The 17,623-nt window shown below is 47.1% G+C and overlaps 7 protein-coding genes across 7 annotated transcripts; 2 read left to right on the top strand and 5 right to left on the bottom strand.

Moving 5' to 3' along the window:
- Positions 1-238: 238 nt before the first annotated feature.
- On the top strand, positions 239-1,156 carry PEX2_056510 (Phenazine biosynthesis PhzF protein; the record flags this gene model as incomplete). Its single annotated transcript, XM_016742925.1, has 1 exon — positions 239-1,156. One exon carries the CDS (start codon positions 239-241, stop codon positions 1,154-1,156), a length of 918 nt encoding a protein of 305 aa, XP_016595647.1.
- Positions 1,157-1,730: 574 nt separating this feature from the next.
- On the top strand, positions 1,731-2,090 carry PEX2_056500 (uncharacterized protein; the record flags this gene model as incomplete). Its single annotated transcript, XM_016742924.1, has 1 exon — positions 1,731-2,090. One exon carries the CDS (start codon positions 1,731-1,733, stop codon positions 2,088-2,090), a length of 360 nt encoding a protein of 119 aa, XP_016595646.1.
- A 319-nt stretch (positions 2,091-2,409) lies between these two features.
- Positions 2,410-4,316, bottom strand: PEX2_056490 (putative PB1 domain protein; the record flags this gene model as incomplete). The annotated part of the gene is made up of 5 exons (XM_016742923.1): positions 2,410-2,439; positions 2,511-3,656; positions 3,706-4,041; positions 4,094-4,243; positions 4,302-4,316. The coding sequence occupies 5 exons, from the start codon at positions 4,314-4,316 to the stop codon at positions 2,410-2,412; spliced, it is 1,677 nt and encodes a 558-aa protein (XP_016595645.1).
- Positions 4,317-8,177: 3,861 nt separating this feature from the next.
- Positions 8,178-9,504, bottom strand: PEX2_056480 (nitronate monooxygenase; the record flags this gene model as incomplete). The annotated part of the gene is made up of 4 exons (XM_016742922.1): positions 8,178-8,468; positions 8,528-9,029; positions 9,104-9,365; positions 9,492-9,504. 4 exons carry the CDS (start codon positions 9,502-9,504, stop codon positions 8,178-8,180), a joined length of 1,068 nt encoding a protein of 355 aa, XP_016595644.1.
- Positions 9,505-10,345: 841 nt separating this feature from the next.
- Positions 10,346-10,804, bottom strand: PEX2_056470 (uncharacterized protein; the record flags this gene model as incomplete). Its single annotated transcript, XM_016742921.1, has 2 exons — positions 10,346-10,426; positions 10,640-10,804. The coding sequence occupies 2 exons, from the start codon at positions 10,802-10,804 to the stop codon at positions 10,346-10,348; spliced, it is 246 nt and encodes an 81-aa protein (XP_016595643.1).
- Positions 10,805-10,842: 38 nt separating this feature from the next.
- On the bottom strand, positions 10,843-11,373 carry PEX2_056460 (uncharacterized protein; the record flags this gene model as incomplete). The annotated part of the gene is made up of 1 exon (XM_016742920.1): positions 10,843-11,373. The coding sequence occupies one exon, from the start codon at positions 11,371-11,373 to the stop codon at positions 10,843-10,845; it is 531 nt and encodes a 176-aa protein (XP_016595642.1).
- A 1,253-nt stretch (positions 11,374-12,626) lies between these two features.
- On the bottom strand, positions 12,627-13,645 carry PEX2_056450 (uncharacterized protein; the record flags this gene model as incomplete). The annotated part of the gene is made up of 2 exons (XM_016742919.1): positions 12,627-13,556; positions 13,613-13,645. 2 exons carry the CDS (start codon positions 13,643-13,645, stop codon positions 12,627-12,629), a joined length of 963 nt encoding a protein of 320 aa, XP_016595641.1.
- Between the last annotated feature and the right edge of the window lie 3,978 nt (positions 13,646-17,623).

The following is a 17,623-nucleotide window of genomic DNA, read 5'->3' as shown; positions in this document are numbered from 1 at the left end:
ACATTCAACGTCACTGCGCGGGTGGTCTTTCCCGCACCCCGTATTTGTTTGTGCCCGGGGTATGAGTTGTACAGAGATGGGATGAGGAATGTCACTAACTATATAAACTGTCCTTGGCATTTCGTTCTCGTACTCTTCATCATGCAACTCATCATTTCTCAAGTGGTATTGTATCCATACAGAACCAACCCATCTATCTAACCAATCTACTACACTTCCTACACCACATCCATCCACAATGGAGGATGCCCAAGTTCACCTCTTGCGAGTCTCTCCTGGAGGTCCAGATGGTGACGGTACCCTTTTAGTCATGGTAAGCGACAAGCGTATGTCCAATGAAGAAATGCAAGAGGTTGCCTCAAACCACGACCACATTATCGGTTTCGCCTTCCCCCCACGCGCTGGCTCAGACTGCGACTATGAGATCCACCTCTGGCACCCATTCTATGAACTAGATAAGTGTGCCCATGCAATGATCGGAACTGTGTGGCTCCTGTCGAAGCTTGGAAAGATGTCGAGGAACGACCTCCGCATCCGGAGTAAGAACGGTCGTGTTGAAGCGATGATCACGAAGACTGCAGACAAAGACAGCACCTGGGTTGAATTCTCCTACCCGATTTGTTCAGTCATGGAGGAGGTGCCTCAAAACCACATCAACGCCATACTGTCTCAGTTGGAGATTGATGGAGATGACATAACACCTAGAATACAAGTCCGGAATGCTGGCACGAACAAAATAGTAAAGACGATGATTCCGATCATATCGATTGCAAAGTTGAATGAGTTGGACCTGGAATATCCTCTCAGCAAAAAGCTTCTTGAAAAGATTAAAAGCAATGGTTTGTGCCTGTATGCTGCCGACGACCACAACCCGCATGAATACGAAGTGAGGCAGATCCCTAAACATGCTGGAGATTGGGAGGATACTGCGACTGCTTTGGCTATTGCGATCATGCTAAATGGCACGATCTTCGACCCTAACCAGAGACTTAAGATTAGACAGCGTTTGGACGAGGACCGTTATCGTGAGATGGATTTGAGGTTTAAGCTATGGGGAGGTAACGTTGTGGGCTGTTGGATTGGAGGCACTGCCGAGTTTGAGACGGAGAAGGGAGAGACCAGAAAGACAAAGTATTGGGAGACTGATACTGAATAGGAGACTGGAGAGACACGGAGTAATTTTATTATGGACATCTAGCTAACGCCTGAAGCAAGTCTGAATTGAAACACATTGACACATATGAACACATTGCCTAGCCGGTTAATTCTAGATCCTTGAGGATATTTACATTATATCATAGAGGATGACCAAGCTAGGGAATGATGGACATAAAATAAGAGTCTGATATAGCCCATCCTTGTAGTTGTCATGCACAAGCCCCCAAGTGGCGACAACCCTGCAGGCTAGAGACTAGCATCACATACTACTCTTGATAGGTCATAGACACATCCTTTGACAAGGATCTGAAATTCGAGACAAAGTCTAAGCGTAAATCAACTTGCGATTGGCGGAAACTACCATGTTTATACCTCTAACATTAAACGTATCGTTTCGTGGCAGACAAGGAATCAGCCAGGTTTCAGATATGCCGGCCAGACGTCACCTCAGTGACACAGCTTGGTACTTTGCCTCTATTGTATCAGATATATTTCTTACTTAAAGGCGAGTTTACCTTTATTTTCTACCATAAAATCCAATAATTCCATCTTCCATCATACACACATCCAAAATGGTGCGTCCATCTCAGAACAGGCATTCAGCAGCAACATCTACCGAACTGCCCACCCTACACTCCCCTCCATCTATCACACGATCAATCACTTCATACTCCATGCCTCGCCAAAAAGATCCGCTAGTGTCGAGCTTTGGCAATGCCACAGATGCCACAAATGACCAAATCCGCGACTACCACCACCAAGTCAAAGCAACTCTCACAAACATCCTCAATGACGACCGAGTGAAGCACGATCCTAGAGGAACCCGCTGTGTGCAGAAGATACTGTTGGAAAATGAGCAGGATATGCGGAAACAACGGAGACATTCGCTTAGTACATGTACATGTGCTGCGAAGCGAACGATGCCATTTTGAATGTACCATTAGTACAATAATCAACGCTCATGCCTTTATTCAATTTCCACCATGGCAAAGGGTGTAAGGAGATCACTCCATCTCGGCAATAGACCTCTCAACACCCCCAATCTTATGCCGTCTCAAGCGAAGCTTCTTCCTGGTTTAAGTAGTAGACAATCCTACCTACCTACGACGCTCTCTCAAGTGTAAACGCAAATTATAAGAAAATTACATTAACATTTCTCATGCATTGGACGTATTTTCATGCTAAATACGCAAATCAGGGTATAGACAAAATCATGCTAATATCAACAGAGAAAGAAAATCCAGTCATGCATCAAATCATCGAACGCTCTTCCACCCATATCTAAAGAACAAAACCAGTCAGGAAAAAACGATTCTCGAAAAAAAAAAGGGATCCAGGACAGATAAACTCACCTCGATCTTCCCCATCTCACTTCCCTCCCGTCGAGCAACCTCCTTCGCCGAACTAACTAGCAAATCCAGATCTTCCTGGTCGACCATGGTAATCATATCCCCATCATCCTGCACCTTCATCTTCAGAGGACACTTGAACCCGAACTTCTCCCGAATCCGGTTCTCAAATTCCCCAAACTCAATCGTCGGCCCGATCATGATATACCTCGTATCATCAGGAGCGTGTACTTTAACTCTAAATTTCTGTGTCTCCGGTCTTCGCGGATTCGCATGACGGGAGTACCGTGTCGGAGAACGAGTACGGCGTTGTTGCGCTGACTGGCTCGGTCCAGCCGGTGGAGCAGCGACGAGCTCGAAAGCGCCGTCATTGAGGGTTGTCGCGTCGTATGCGTCGCTGTTATACTCTTCTGCTTCGTCGATGTATTGGGGTGGTTGGTGGCGGGATCCGCGGCCCCAGCCTGCGTTTGCTAGATTGCGCTGGCTTGAGTACGGCTCTGTGTGGCCGTAGTCTGGTTCCGGTGCGTAATTTGTCTTTGGGTTTATGTCACTGAGATTTCTGCGGTGGCCGGCTTGTTCGCGGGACGAGCTGCCTCGACTGCTGCTTTCTGGTGTGTATCCGCGCGTGCTGTTCTGTCGTGAGGATGGTCCGCGCGGCTCGGAGGCTGTTCGCGTAGTTCCTATCCGGGGCTTCTCGGTGGATGGTTGTTCTGGGGGACAGGGTCGGCGGTCTAGACTGGCGCCTGCGCGATCTAGGTCGAGACGTGGTGGACGGACGGTTCGGAGAGATGATGTTCGGTGGTGGCCGGATGCTGATCCTGATCCGGATGCTGTGCTGACGGATCTGTCGTCTGGTGGTGGTGTTGGGGGGAATACGTTGCGGTTCAGGGGTGGCTCGGATTGTTGGCGGGTGCGACTGCTGAGGTTTTGGCGGACTAGGTGGGATGCGGCGAAGGAGACGCCTTCGCGTCCTTGGAGGGCTTCTTTATCGACGGGCATTGGATTCCATTGGTGGTCTGATGATTGGTTGCGGTCCGATGCGGCAACTAATCGAGCCTTGCCTAGGTAGTCTTTTGTCTTGAGATTCTTGACTTTGGCTGCGTTGGGGCGATAGAGAACTCCCACTGGAATTGAGAAGACGGTATAGCCCTATATCTAAATTAGCTTTCATCGCAGTGGGTTAGTAGAGTCTACATACATCTGCATTCTCGCGAATGGCATCGTCAATCACATCGTGGTCCGGGGTAACCTTTTCCTTGGCTGCATACTCGAGGTCCTGTATGCCTGGGTTCATTTGTCGGAGGTAGATATAGCAGAGACCGCGATTGAATAGGACTTCGCATGAAAAGAGGCGGAATTGAAGACCTAATTGTTCATAGTCGATGGAAGTGTTTCCTCGCAGATACAGCAAGGTGTCATTAAAGTTGGCTAACGCTTCTTCAAAGTCCCCGATCAAGAAATTAGATACACCTTGCTGGAAGTAAGCGATTGCTAGATACTGGTCTAGGCCGACAGCACGTTGGTAGCATTCTACCTGTACCAAAATCAATCAGCTGTTGGGGAAAACATCTCATCAGTTCACTTACTGCTTTATGATGCTCGCCTAGGGTTGCATATATCACTCCACAATTGAACAAGATCTTTGATGTGTCGGCAATCTGATCGAAGCACCGCAGGGACTCGTTGAATTCTTGATTGTCATAGGCATCGAGGGCTTGCACCCATGTTTCGATTTCCTTTTGGACCCCAATGTCAGTATGCGTAATGTTCCGAGTTCACATCAGATTTACTTACTTGTTTGAGCGACATTGTCGTGGAATCTATTAAATTATTGACCCGAGTCTCCTGTGCCTAGATGATATAGATTGGGGAAAGCCTTTGTCGGTACTTTCCATCCAACTCTCTAGGGCACGGTAATATTTCCGTAGAAGCCGCCAGTTTGTCGTGGGCTCACCAGCGCAAAGCCGGGAAAGCGCAGGTAATATAATCGGCACCAATAGCCAAGGACTCAGTCGGTGTGACGAAAAAACCTTAGGGTTGATAGTTAAAAGGGGCCAAGAACAACCTGATGGGGCGGAACGAGCTGCGGGGAGTAGGACCGGCGGATTGGCGGGTTGAAGTCCAATAATTCCGTGTGATATCCCGAGATTGACGTGAAAAGGCTGGGATATCAGTTGGAAATGTTATTTATAGAAATATCATCACTTCCAAAATCGGTGATATCAGATACAATTGAGGAAGTAATTGGTTTAACCTCTTTGACGGTTGGAGAGTGGAGATGAGGGGGTGACCCAGCAACTTGGACAGAAGGATTGTAGGGGTTTAGCGGGATAAGGAGGGTAAGGGGGGGGAAAAGAAAGAAAGGAAAAAAAAAGAAAAAAAAAGAAAAGATGAAATTGTAGAGTCAAATAAAATTAAATTAACAAAATCCAAAGAAAAAAGCAAAGAAAAAGCCCAAATCTTAGAGAACCTGCAGAGGGGCTGCACGGAGGGGCAGGGGAAAAAGATGGAAGTACTGGAAAGGCTACTTTGACCGAGTGATGGGACAAAAATAACCCGCTTTGCTGCAGTAATTATGCACGTCTTGGTCAATAGGATCTCACAGAAGGGGTTTCGTACTGCCGAGCTTGTGAGTGGGCAGATTTTCGACATATTATGAGTGACACGCCAACTTAACTCCTCAATCACCCAATCTTTCATGGGCTTTGACTTCTAAAAGATTGATTTGACTTTGACTTGACTCTATAATTGAACTGTGATCTTGACTTATCACAAAAGGCCGCGTCTGGACAGTGCGGGGATTTTCTCTTGGAATTTGAATCTGGTCTATCGCGTGGAAGAATCCATGGTTCATTGGTCCTCGGCCCCCCTGTCACTTCAATACATTCCCCGCCACGGCGCTTGCAGTGCTTTATTTAGAGTTGGACAGGGCCCGAGTGTATGGATTATCCAACATCTCGCTCCCCATTCTTGAAAAGGAACTAGGGTTCTTCGAGATAGTGAATTGCTACTCCATACATAGTCCTAGAGGCATCCTCCTAGAATCCCTGGGGCCAATGCTCTCTCCACAAGGCTATATATACACTTCACGACCTTTCCCTTTCCGTTTTAGTGCTCACCCTCGACGTTCGACCTCCGGTGTACTATGGTTCAGTTTGAGGTGTTACACAAGCAAACTGAATATCCCCCATCCTGCTTGTATTGAAGTGGACGACTTGGTATCTTGGTCTGAACGTGTGTTGGGCTTGTGATTATCTTCTCGCCAAGTCCTAGTCGGTGGTGTATATCCGGGTAAGAACGGCCGATGGCCCAACATAGCACCACCGAGTCGGCCCACATCAACACCTCAACAGTAAGTAACTGTTCCAGGTCAATTGAAGTTCATGGACTTTCCTCTAACTTCAACATCAATACAATATACCTGCAGTTATAGTCTATACTAGCCGAAGGTCCCGAGGTAATCTGAGTGTTCAATTCCCATGGTTCACTATAGAACCGGCCCGATCCGCTCACCAGACATTCTAAAGTTGATACCTACAAACAATGGACAGGATACCATTCTTATGCGCATACGAACCGTACAGCGCAATGGTAGACATATTGATTGATGGGTGAAACGTGACAATCTAGATATTGTTAATTTCTCAACGGCTCTCAGGCCTGCACTGGCGGAGCCTGGCCAAACACTGAGAAGGACATCGACATCGTGCTGCATTTCAAATCCACCAGAAGACTGGCAAGTATTCTTCAATCTCGACGGCTCAGTGCCGTACCTAAAGAGATCAGCACATTCTAGACCCTGATATAACCGTGAATCATAGGCCAGAATCTCTCCGGAGTCCGCCACCAACGTGCGGGGCCTGCAAGACGGCACAGCTGCAATACGCACAGAAAATATCACATCATGTGAGATCATTGAGAACTCGGTGGGTGTAGATCCTCAGGCTCTCTTGGTTATTTTGCGGGGCATAGACCGCTGATTGATGGACCAGTCTATTATTAGGTAGATAAGCAGCTGCAGAATGTGTAACTGGGGCGGTTTAAAATGAGGAGATGGCGATCCTTTTATCTTCTTAGATATCCTGTTGAGTAATTACGCGTGAGAGCCAATGAGCACGTGGAAGGTATCTATATGTACAAAAATAGACACGAAGGAATACGGTGAGTTGAGAGTTAGAGGACCAAGTCACGGATGGTCGTTGTGTGCTACGATCTAGGGATGCTTCCTAGAGCGTCATATCAATCATCATTGGTCATAATCGACTCTCTTTTGCTCAGTGGTCCACCATCCTGCACTCACTTTTATATTTAGTAACTGAAATCTCCGCTTTGCTTCTCATTAGCTTTACAGACCATTTCCAACAGGAACGCGTCAAACCGCTTTGAATTAGCTTTGTGTTGCTCGAGCACCTCATGTGCTGCATGTAATTGCTAGATGCTCTCTATACTTGGCTGAACTATCGGGTGTTGGGCCTTCGATTATTGAACTATGATGCCATTGGCTTAATGCACTAGCCGTGCATCCAACTTCTAGCTACGGAGTACTCAGCCAACTAATTGTGACATTGATACGTAAACCAACAAGTTTGACCTCTTTTGCCTGGCTCGGGGAATTCCATAGTTGGTAAGCCTAATGCTTGGAGCTAAGCCCGATATGTTCTACCTACATACGCATCCATGGATGTAGGTAGGGCTGTTGGACCCACTTGCACATCGCCGATTGAACCACTTGCATCATGTGTGTACCTTGCGTTGCAATTCTTTTTGCGTGTTAATTGAGTCCAACCGATTAAGCCTGCCCAGAGAGACTATAGTAGCCGTCTAGTCATCTCCTATGCCTACTTGGAACTCAATAAAGGTGGCGTGCAGCATCTTGGCTGTTTGTCCAGATTGTCGTTGAATGGACGCCTCAATTTGTAGGAATATCTCGTGCGTTTGCGGTGGACGACCCGTATATTGCGCATGGTCATTCATCAGAGTTGCATTTCTCGTCACAGTCCGTGCGAGAAAGAAGGAAATAATTGCAGATACGCCTGCAGGGATATCACTCGACGTCCGTTTATACATGTGTTTCAGCTACCTCCAATAATCTTCATGCCGACCCCTTTCGCGACGAGAGGACGTTCTGAGTTAAGTTTTGATAAATATTTTAAACAGCATGGGCTGTACCAAGCTTCTGCATAACTGACATCTTTGCTTGTCTTCGTGTGCTAATCTAATTAAGCAAAATAAGCAAGTATAACACCGATCGACAGCATGCGAGCACATGTAGACACGGGAAGCATAGTTACCTTTCATGAGAAAAGCAAGGATAAAAAATCTATTTATATCAGGAATTGACTAGTTCATGCCGGTGACAGGGATTGTGGATGTAATCTCCACGTGGAATACTGAGTAGTGGTTGGTGATAGTGTACCCCACCCCGGCGCTTAAGAGCTTTTTTTGGATCATGGAAGGTTTTCGAAATAACAGGGAAACTCCGTAACGGGCTTGAGAGGGAATTACACAGCGCTAACTACATTACTCCGTGCATATCAAACAAATCCAGGTACGTCGAGCAAAATAAAATAGGTAAATTCCAAAATTCGGCCGGGAATATTCCCGGCCGAGGTTGATTATTCAACGCTGAAGATGACTATAGAAACCGAGACATATAGGGGAATAGTATATTTACAGCTTAGCAACCATCTTGTTGCCCTTTTGGAGCAGGATAGCGGCATCTCCAACGAGCTCATCAACGATAGCCTTGGCAGACTTCTTCTCGTTGACAACGGCGGCAACCTTGCCCATCAGGAAGGGGCGGGCATTGTCCAGAGTTTCATCGTCGACATCATCGGGCAAGTTCTCCATATCGTGCTCGACGGGAATAATACCCTTGGAGGTGAGCTGCTTAATCTCCTCGTGGCGGTTCTCCTCCCAGTTAACGATGTAGGGGTTCTTGCGGACACGGAGGGGACGACCCTATATCGTTTGTTAGCAACCTGAACATCTCGTTAAAAGCATAGCCAGGGGATACATACAGTGAAGATAATAGTACGGATGTTATCCTCAAAGTTGGAGGTACGGACAGCCTCTTGGTGAGCGGCGGGGGCACCAGCCTCGTCAGACAGGATGAAGCGGGTACCGATCCAGACAGCGGAGGCGCCGAGCATAAGAGCAGCAGCAACGGAGCTACCGTTGAACAGACCACCGGCAGCGATGACCTGCACGGGCTGGCCGGTCAGAGGGCTCTTCTTGCCCTCGACCAACTTGGCAACAGTGGGGATGAGGATGGTAGTGGGGACATCACCAGTGTGACCACCGCCCTCACCACCCTGAGCGCAGATGATATCAACGCCAACATCAAGGGCCTTCTGGACGTGCTTGGGGTGACCGATCATGTTCATGCACAGGATGCCGGCACCGTGCAGCTTCTCGACAACAGCCTTGGGGGGAACACCGACGGCGGAAACGAAGAGGCTAGCCTTTTCTTGGATGATAATATCGACGAGCTCACCGAGCTTGCCCTTGGTGTAGTCGTAGCTATTTGCCGAAACAAAACGGGATTAGCACGTGTCAACGATGGAAAAAGTGCCGCAGCGATCGAAAGTTCTTACTTGGTCTTGCGGGCACTGCCGCCAACCTGGGGGAGGAGAAGGTCGACACCGAAGGGAGCGTTCTTGTCATTCAGATAGCTCTTGAGTTCGGCGACTTGTTCGCGCAGCATCTCGGGGGTGTAGCCAACGCCACCGATCACACCGAGACCACCAGCGTTGGTGACAGCGGCGGCCAGCTTGGGCCCCGCAGCCACGTTCATGCCTGCCAGCAGGACGGGGTGGTTGATCTTGAGCAGATCAGTGATCGGGGTGCGGATTTGTTCTGTTCAGCAGTTATGGTTAACATCGATGTTGTGGCGATGGGGCCCATGTGGAGCCATCGTCATATAGGAGATCACATGGAAATAATGGGCAGGGTAAATAAACATAGAGGATATAAGTCACTTACGAGGAGACGCCATTTTGAAGATATGTGGAGTGAAGGTGATGGAAAAAGAAAACCTGGGGAAGAGGAGGTACGGATGGGGTGTAACCGACCTATAAAGCAAAGCAACCTCGGTGGTTCACAGACTCGCGATGAGCCTCGGTCCCCCCGACTTGACCGAGAGATTAGTCACGACCCGCACTGTAGCGGGGTTCGAGGTCGACACCTAAGGCAGAAATCTTCACGTGTCTATCCAAGATGCAGATTCCGCTTACTACCGGGGTTACCCTGTCCTCCGCATCGGCCATTATTTTTTCTTGTACGAGGAAAAACCCCTTAATTCACCGGTCCTTGGGATCAAAAGGTCACTTCTCGCAGCTAAATCTACATCTCACAGTGTTGAGTTTCAGAAGCACAAGATTTACAAGCATATATCACAAATTGAGCAGGACTGATGCTATTGAACGAAAGGAAGAAACCAGGTCAGACTCGGCGCAAACCATCTACCGAAAACGGTGATATTTGGCTGGATCACCGGTCCACCAGCCTAATATGCAAGCATCATACCACGTTTGCCAATGTACCTTTGACTAGCTTAGAATTTCCGTTTCTTAATCCTGAAGGGCACGGCAAAACACGATGTGTTCTTTACGGAAATTTTCATATGCCCCAAGAGGATGGATGTGGACGAATTACTCATTTCAAGTCCCAATTGAGCCTGTCTATTCTATAGATTGACTGGAATAAAGGGGTAAAGCACCCCTCATGGTGAAATTAACCGCAGTGTGCATGATAACTTCAGAAATAGACAAAAAAGGATGTGGCTATATTATGCTTGTGTCCGTCAACACCTGGTGGTGGAGCGAAAGCAAGAAAGACTATGGATTGAAATATCTGTTGCTGGAGAGAGGGAGAGAGGAGTGAGAAGTATCAGTCTTGTAGTAAAGAGGAGCAAGGCCCTAGTATATACTTAAGACAGAGCCTCAACAATAACTCACCTCAAGAGCTTCATCAGTCCCATGATTTCAACAAAATCCAAATTCCCCATCATTTACACAAACTCCCAGTAGGTTAATACCAATAACAAGAAACCCGTTGAGACGTGCAGGGCGAATCGGGTGAACATCAAATTACACCTACTCCTAGATAGTCGGGATATGTTCTTTTTAAACACATTCTTGTATTGTGCTAGTGATGCTTGATAAGCTCACTGCTAGTATATATCCACTTCTGCAGAAGTTTATATACATTTCCAAGAGTGTATAAACGCACCCAAGGAGGCAGTAAAATTCTGCAAATGATAAAGAAAAAAGACAAAAACAAAAACAAAAATCCATCGGTCCTGCCGGTTTTAAGAAAAGAAAAAAACGAGGATTTATCCCAGAGTCAGAGTGAAACCGGCGCTCAGGGAGCAAGAGTAGGTGTTCACGTCATCTGGGAGCTGGTAAGCATCCTTGCAGTCCGCATCGCCAGCGGCACACGAGACAGTCTTGCAGCTCGAGTCACTGGGGACAACGGTGAAGCCCGACTTGACAAACTCGGAAGTAGAGTCAAGATCGATGGAGGACATGTCCCAGTAAAGGGTGTCACCATCCTGGGTGTACTCGAACTGAAGGACGCTCTCCTCGCTCTCGCTGGTGGACATCTTGATGGAGATACCGCCACCATCGGAGTTGGTGGTCCAGCCTTCGCTGTAGTCACCTCCGGTGCTGATGGTCTGCATAGTGCCAGCCTCAGATGAGGTGGTCCACAGGTAGACGTTGGTACCCATGTTGTTGACGATCTGAAGACTGCCGCTGCTGGAATCGCGGGTCTCAACGGCGCCGGATTCCCCGGATCGAGCGGAGTGGGGGAGGGCAGCAGCGGTGGCAGCGAGAAGGCCGGTAAGGAAGACGTTGAAAGTCATGATGGAAGATTGTAAATTGAAAGAGTGAAAGTGGTAGGGGAAAATAGTTCACCTGGTTTACAGAGATACTAAAGTGACAGTGGTGGAGGATCAACCTCGAATGAATGACTGACTTCAAGAAAAAGAGTGACTTGAAGATCAAAGAATGTGTTTGAAGAAAGAAAGAAAAAGGATGCCATATCTGCGGATGTCCATCTTTTTATTGCGCCTGGTGGAGTCGTCCGGATGAGGATGAAACTTTGTGAGAGGACCAAAAAGATTCGAAGGATGTGGATAAACTACAATTATACATGTGGGTTCAGTCAATAAGGTTGGCTTCCGAGATCAACCAACCAATTAGAACATGCGGCTGAGGTTTCCACAAACGGTCTCGAACGCTTCGTCATCTTGAACACTTCGTCATCAGCTTGCGAGTGGAACTCGCGTTTCCAGAATTTCGATTCTTACACTTCAGATCGATCCAATCATTCAACGAATTTGGTTCGCAAATAGGACACCCCAGTCTCCATCCGAAACACCTCTGAGAGCCAAAAAAAAACGGATACCTTGACATCAGTTCTTCATGGCTTCCAAGATTGTCCACCGTGGTCCGCAGCTGCCCGGTATCTTGACAGACTCGCATTTTACGTCAGTCTCCTGTGGCAACCTTTCAGCTCGGCATATTCCATCCATCTAGATAAACCACCACCAAAGCAGCCGATTATTAAAAAGTTGATGATATGACCTCTGAATGCTATCCACCACCCAAGAGCTCAAACAATTCCTCAGTAAGATACGGATTTTAACAGTTTGAAGTCCAGCACTCAGGCATTTTGTTCAGCATCCTATATTCTATGTTATCCATTCAAGACTCCAAGTCGGTTCCTATAATCCACCGACTCAGCCACACTGTTTGCCACGATATTCTGTGGGGCTGTTCATTTTGACAGTGAAGGGTCTTGTTCAATAATATCAAAAGAGCGAGCAGTTGCGGAGTACGTTGCCTCCTTCGGCCAAGCTCGGGTATGTCGGATGATATGTCAAAGTCAAAGTTTCTCGCCTTTCCTGCCTTTTATGGTTATGCCCCTCGCAGGGTGTACCTATGGCTAAATCCACCAGAACCAGAAATATTCGCTAGGCTGTGTTAAATGGGGAAAAAAGAAAGAAAAGAAAGAAAAAGAAAATCAAATTCTCTTCAAGAGCACTTAATAACAGGAAACACATATACAGAATAAAAGTCCTTGTAATAAAATCTGCACCTTTCTAGCTTCTTACTAAGCCTCGCCTTGAATCCCTTCAACATTTGCCTCAAGGTCCTCCTGTGCAATCATTTGACTTGGCTTAAAAGCTGTGGCAAAGATCTTCTCAAATTCATCATCTGAAAGAAGGCGCACTCCAACAAGGTCATTATCCAAGTTCTTGAACTCAGCTTCAAACTTGCCACCCAAGAGCGCAGCTTTCAGTAGCGCAAGTGTTTTGAAGAGGTCCAGGTCGCTTTGCTTGGTATTTTCGAGAATTGTCCCAAGCTCAGCCGCTGCGTCCACTGGATTCTCAACCCATTTGAGATCAGGCCCCGAGTACTTCTTTGCCAGATTCAAAACTTTGTTTTGAGTCAGCACTATGTCGTGAACGCTGACCAAGCGGTTTTTGGTCTCTGCGGCATTCTTCAAAGCACCAGCAACGGCTTTCGCAACACTCGACACACTAGTTGAGCTGAAAGTATGTTCGCCATTGTCATAAAGTGGAGCAGTCTGAGTCTGAAGGTCGGTCAAAAATGGCATCGACATGACAAATTCTAGGAAGGGCCCAACAGCAAAGAGTGTGTACTCGATCTGTCCGCTTAGTGCCTTTTCTTTGAGGTACTTCTGGATGTCTATCCATAATGCGTTCAGTGGAAGTGACTCTGCTCCAGGTCTGGTCGTAAGCGCCCCGAAATCGGAAGGAATGAAGCGTCGGACACCAGCCTGAATGCTGGCGTCGATGACCGTCTTCTGTGCGCTAATACCGGATGAACCGACGGTGGAAACCACGGCATCCTGACCCTGGAGAGCAGCTACAAGACTGTCGATGGACGAATAATCGACTTGCACAGTCTTGACGCTGGAAGGGGGTTCATCTACAGAGCGAGCTGTGCGACTCAGCACGGTGACTTGAAAGCCACTATTCACGAGCTGCTCCAAGATTGCAGATCCCAGCCATCCTTTCTGTTGACCGCACATTAGTATAACAAACACAACCATTTTATTGTTGATGAACTAACCCCCAATAGTGCGACGTTCCGGATAGGTTTCATTTTAGATGGAAGTGATATTTGAAAGGGAAGTGTATAGAGAGGAATTTAAAAATGATGGAAACAAGGTACTGTAGGAATCGAATGAGAAATAGATAATAATAACGAAGACAAGTTAGTCTCTCCTCCTTTTATACTTAGAAATGTGACTCAACATATGGCCCTACGTATGGTCATTGACATTATCTGCATTAGGCAATTCATTCATAGCATAGCAAATAATTTGATCACACCGTCAGCTCTATTCCCAATTAGACAAGCCAGTCGTGGTATAGTGTCTTCCAATCCCACTTCTATGCAAATCACCATTGATGTTAGCGCTATTCCCATTTGGGTAAGTCAGTCGTGGATTAGCGCAGTCTTTACAACCAATGAGGGGTCGTTTAACGAAGTCTTACTCCACCCTCGCCTGGATTATCTAGCTCTGGAGGACAACTCAAGACTCACAATATATCTGACCCTATCTTTACTGCCTCAATAGCCACACTAAAAATACACCGTGGGTCATTTTGTTAGCTGCAAAGAAACAAAGTTTGGTGCTCAAGCGGCAGTGCAGCTCCCATTGCAACGTCCTTTGACTGAATTATTTCGGAAACTCACTTTGCCACCATCCATGGCATCCACCAGAGCTAGCCCGGCTTGTGGGAACTGCAGGTCTAGGAGAATCAAGGTTTGATTCACAAAAATTATCTACACCCTTGTTCCTACTAACAACTCGACAGTGCAATCTCCTCCGGCCAAGATGTAGTCAGTGCGCTCGAGCCGGTCTAGCCTGCACTGGTTATAGGTCTCAGTCAGATCTACTTTTTCGAGACCAGACCAAGTCCACAATTAAAAAGTTGCATTCTTCAAGTACCGGGTTGACTACGGCTAACAAGTACGCTACTTGTCGGAGCCTATTCGCAACACAACCCACTTTCAATATCGAAGAACTTGCACAAAAAGTATTTTCTGACAACTTTACCATCTTGGGGGATGGATGCAAGCATTGGATGGATTCCCGTGCGGAGAACCCATCTTCTGCTACTATCAGCCTTACCTCTGTTGGTCTCGCTGCACTCGCCGTTGTCCACAAAGACCCCAATATGATGAATCTGGCGCGAAAAAAATATAATTTTGCTATAAGAGTCCTCACTAAAGCGATTATCGGCCCTCAGCCCTCTGGAATTGAACAATCTATCGCTGGAAGTTTTATTTTGTCTATCTTTGAGGTTCTGTGCTCTGATGTCCCACTAATATAAATTTCACCACAAGACTGACGGATAGTTGATGTTTCAGATGATAACATGCGATAACCCCTCCTCTTCGCATGCCTGGCAAAATCATGTCCACGGCGCTGCTGCATTCTTGGGCTATTTATGTTCTACCAATGGTTTGCCAATTTCACCGGTGAAAGAAGTTATAGAGATCTGCTACACCACAGTACGTTGATATGCCATTAGAGAGCAAGAAATTGCTGAGTACTAATACGTTCAAGGCACTTGCGTGCCTCATCAGTGGCAAAACGGTCCCATACCTTTTATTAGAATTGCCAGGTCGCTTTGGAGCGTCATCAAATGCCGCACTAGACAACGAAGATCCCTTGTTATCAGCAATGAGACTATTTGCTATCATGGGTACCCTGGTGAATATTCGTGGATTGGCGAACCAGAGCCTTTTTCTACCCAGCCAGCTAGTTGCACTGGCCATAGAAAGTGATCAAGCCCTCCAAAACTGGGAAACTTCACTTCCTGCGTCGTGGGCCTATCACAAGCTTTCTAAAGGGCCACAATACATTTATCGGGATGTTTGGTATGCTCGAATGTGGAACTACTATCGTCTAGCCCGCATTCTAGCGAACAGGATAGTCATTGACAATTTCGATATCCTGTCACCCGAAGGGTTGCCAGGTAATGATTTCATATTAACACATGACCAGCCATATACCGCCATTTCACTCCTGCTGCAGGAGATCTACATCAGTTTGCCTTTCATGTTCGACTCGGAACAAATGCCTCCTACTTCTATACCGCTCTCGGCGGCCCTTTTCTTCACCACCACTTTATTACAATCTCTACTAGGAATCACAGATAGAGATGCTGTCATCCAGGACTGGTCATCTCCAGCATGTGAGGTCCTAGGAGAGAGCTTTACGTTTACGAAAGGAATCGTGATGCAGAATCTTCTTTAGACGAATATTATTCATTAATGTCTCAAGTCTTTGCACACCACACTTGATCAGTGTTAAGAGTTAAATCAGTAAAACAGACCTACAAATCAAACTTTCATATGGAACTGCTGCCCTTGACCCTGCCCTGGCTATTGAGCTTTGTCTATAACCAGTTGCCCGAATACTTTCGAATCGGCAGTAAAACCTGCCATATCCTTGGTTATGGAGGCTGATGATGGATTTGGCTACATAAACGAGGATTCTAGCCGAAGATTCCTACACTCTGCGATGTGCAAGCAGAATATTATACAATTGAGCGAGCGCCTCAGTTATCATCCCGATCCTTCTTCTTCGTAACCTCGTCCTTCTCATCCGTCTCGTCCTCCCCCAAACCACCAGGCCCACAAGGGAACCACTCATGAGCAGTATCCAGGCATTTCACTTTGACTCCCACGCACTCTAAGCAAATGTTGAAATTGTTGCAACCTTCACATCGGCGATATGAAGTATCAATCAGGATAGGCCGAGTGCACGCATCGCAAATCCGCCCCAGGTCCAAATTGACCAAATACCATAGCTTGTCGTCGCTAGCTTGAGGGATTCGAGCACCAAAGCTTCGTGTGTAGCACCACTGGTGTATCAGACCAAGGATGCGACCGCGCCCAATCCCTATCGCCCACCAGATCATGTCTCGACCAAGTCCACCCAGCTTTGACTGCAGCCCTGCTAGCGTGATCAATTGTTCGATGGTCTCTTCATAACCGTTTCTTGCAGTGGCTAATAATCGCATCACGCTATACCGATCCTTCGAATTTGCAGCGAGGCGTGGGAGAAGAAGTTTCACCACTTTTTTGGGGCCTCGTGCGACAACATAGAAGAGTGGCGTGCAGCCTCTTCTAATCCGAATATCAATCCTGAGCTTTTGAGAACGAAGGAGGTTGCTGATGACCTCTAGTTGACCATATGGTGACACGTAGCGTAAGAGCGTTCTGTCATCAAAATTCCCACTCTCAATAGCCGCACCCTTCTCTAGCAGTAGATCAACAACGTCTAGATGACCCGAAGCCGAAGCTATGTGTAACGGAGTCCCTAGACAGATATCCACGCTTTCAATGTCCGCCCCCTTTTCGAGCAGAATATTGACAACGTCGAGTGAGTCATTCAATGAAGCAACATGTAAAGGCGTGAGACCACCTCTCGCCACGCTTTCGATAACCGCGCCCTTCTTGAGCAAAAGTTTGGCAATCTCCATGGAACCGGCGAATGAAGCGGCATGTAAAGGCGTGTGGCCACCTTTGGTCACGCTAGCAATGTTCGCCCCATTCTCGAGCAACAGATTGGTAACTTCCAGCTTGCCTTTCAATATAGCCGTGTATAGGGGCTTTCTACCACCATTGTCCACAGCTTCCATTACTGCTCCCTCCTCGAGTAGCACAGTAATAACATCCAAAAAGCCTTCCCGGGAAGCCAGGATCAGCGGTGTATAGCCATAGTTATTCGCAATTTCAAGGTCTGCTCCCTTTGCAATAAGAATTTTGACAACCTCAATACGACCTTGGTAGGAAGCGCGGAGGAGAGCCGTCTCTCCAAACTTAGTCTGGGTGTTGATACCTGCCCCTCTGTCAATAAGAAGGAGAACAATGTCTGAGAATCCTCTATTGGAGGCAATGTTCACTGGCGTCCATCCTTCTTCGGTCTGATAATCAAAATCTGCCCCCTTATTTAGTAAGAGGCGTACAACTTCAGTATGACCTTTGAGGGAAGCATTATAGAGAGGTGTCTCTTGTTGATTATTCGGGACGTTGATATCCGCCCCTCTATCAATAAGAAGG

This window comes from Penicillium expansum, assembly GCF_000769745.1.
Source record: "Penicillium expansum strain MD-8 chromosome Unknown contig190, whole genome shotgun sequence".
NCBI lineage: Eukaryota > Fungi > Ascomycota > Eurotiomycetes > Eurotiales > Aspergillaceae > Penicillium > Penicillium expansum.
The sequence above is the reverse complement of the archived record's forward strand: the minus strand, read 5'-3'. Positions and strand labels throughout refer to the sequence as shown.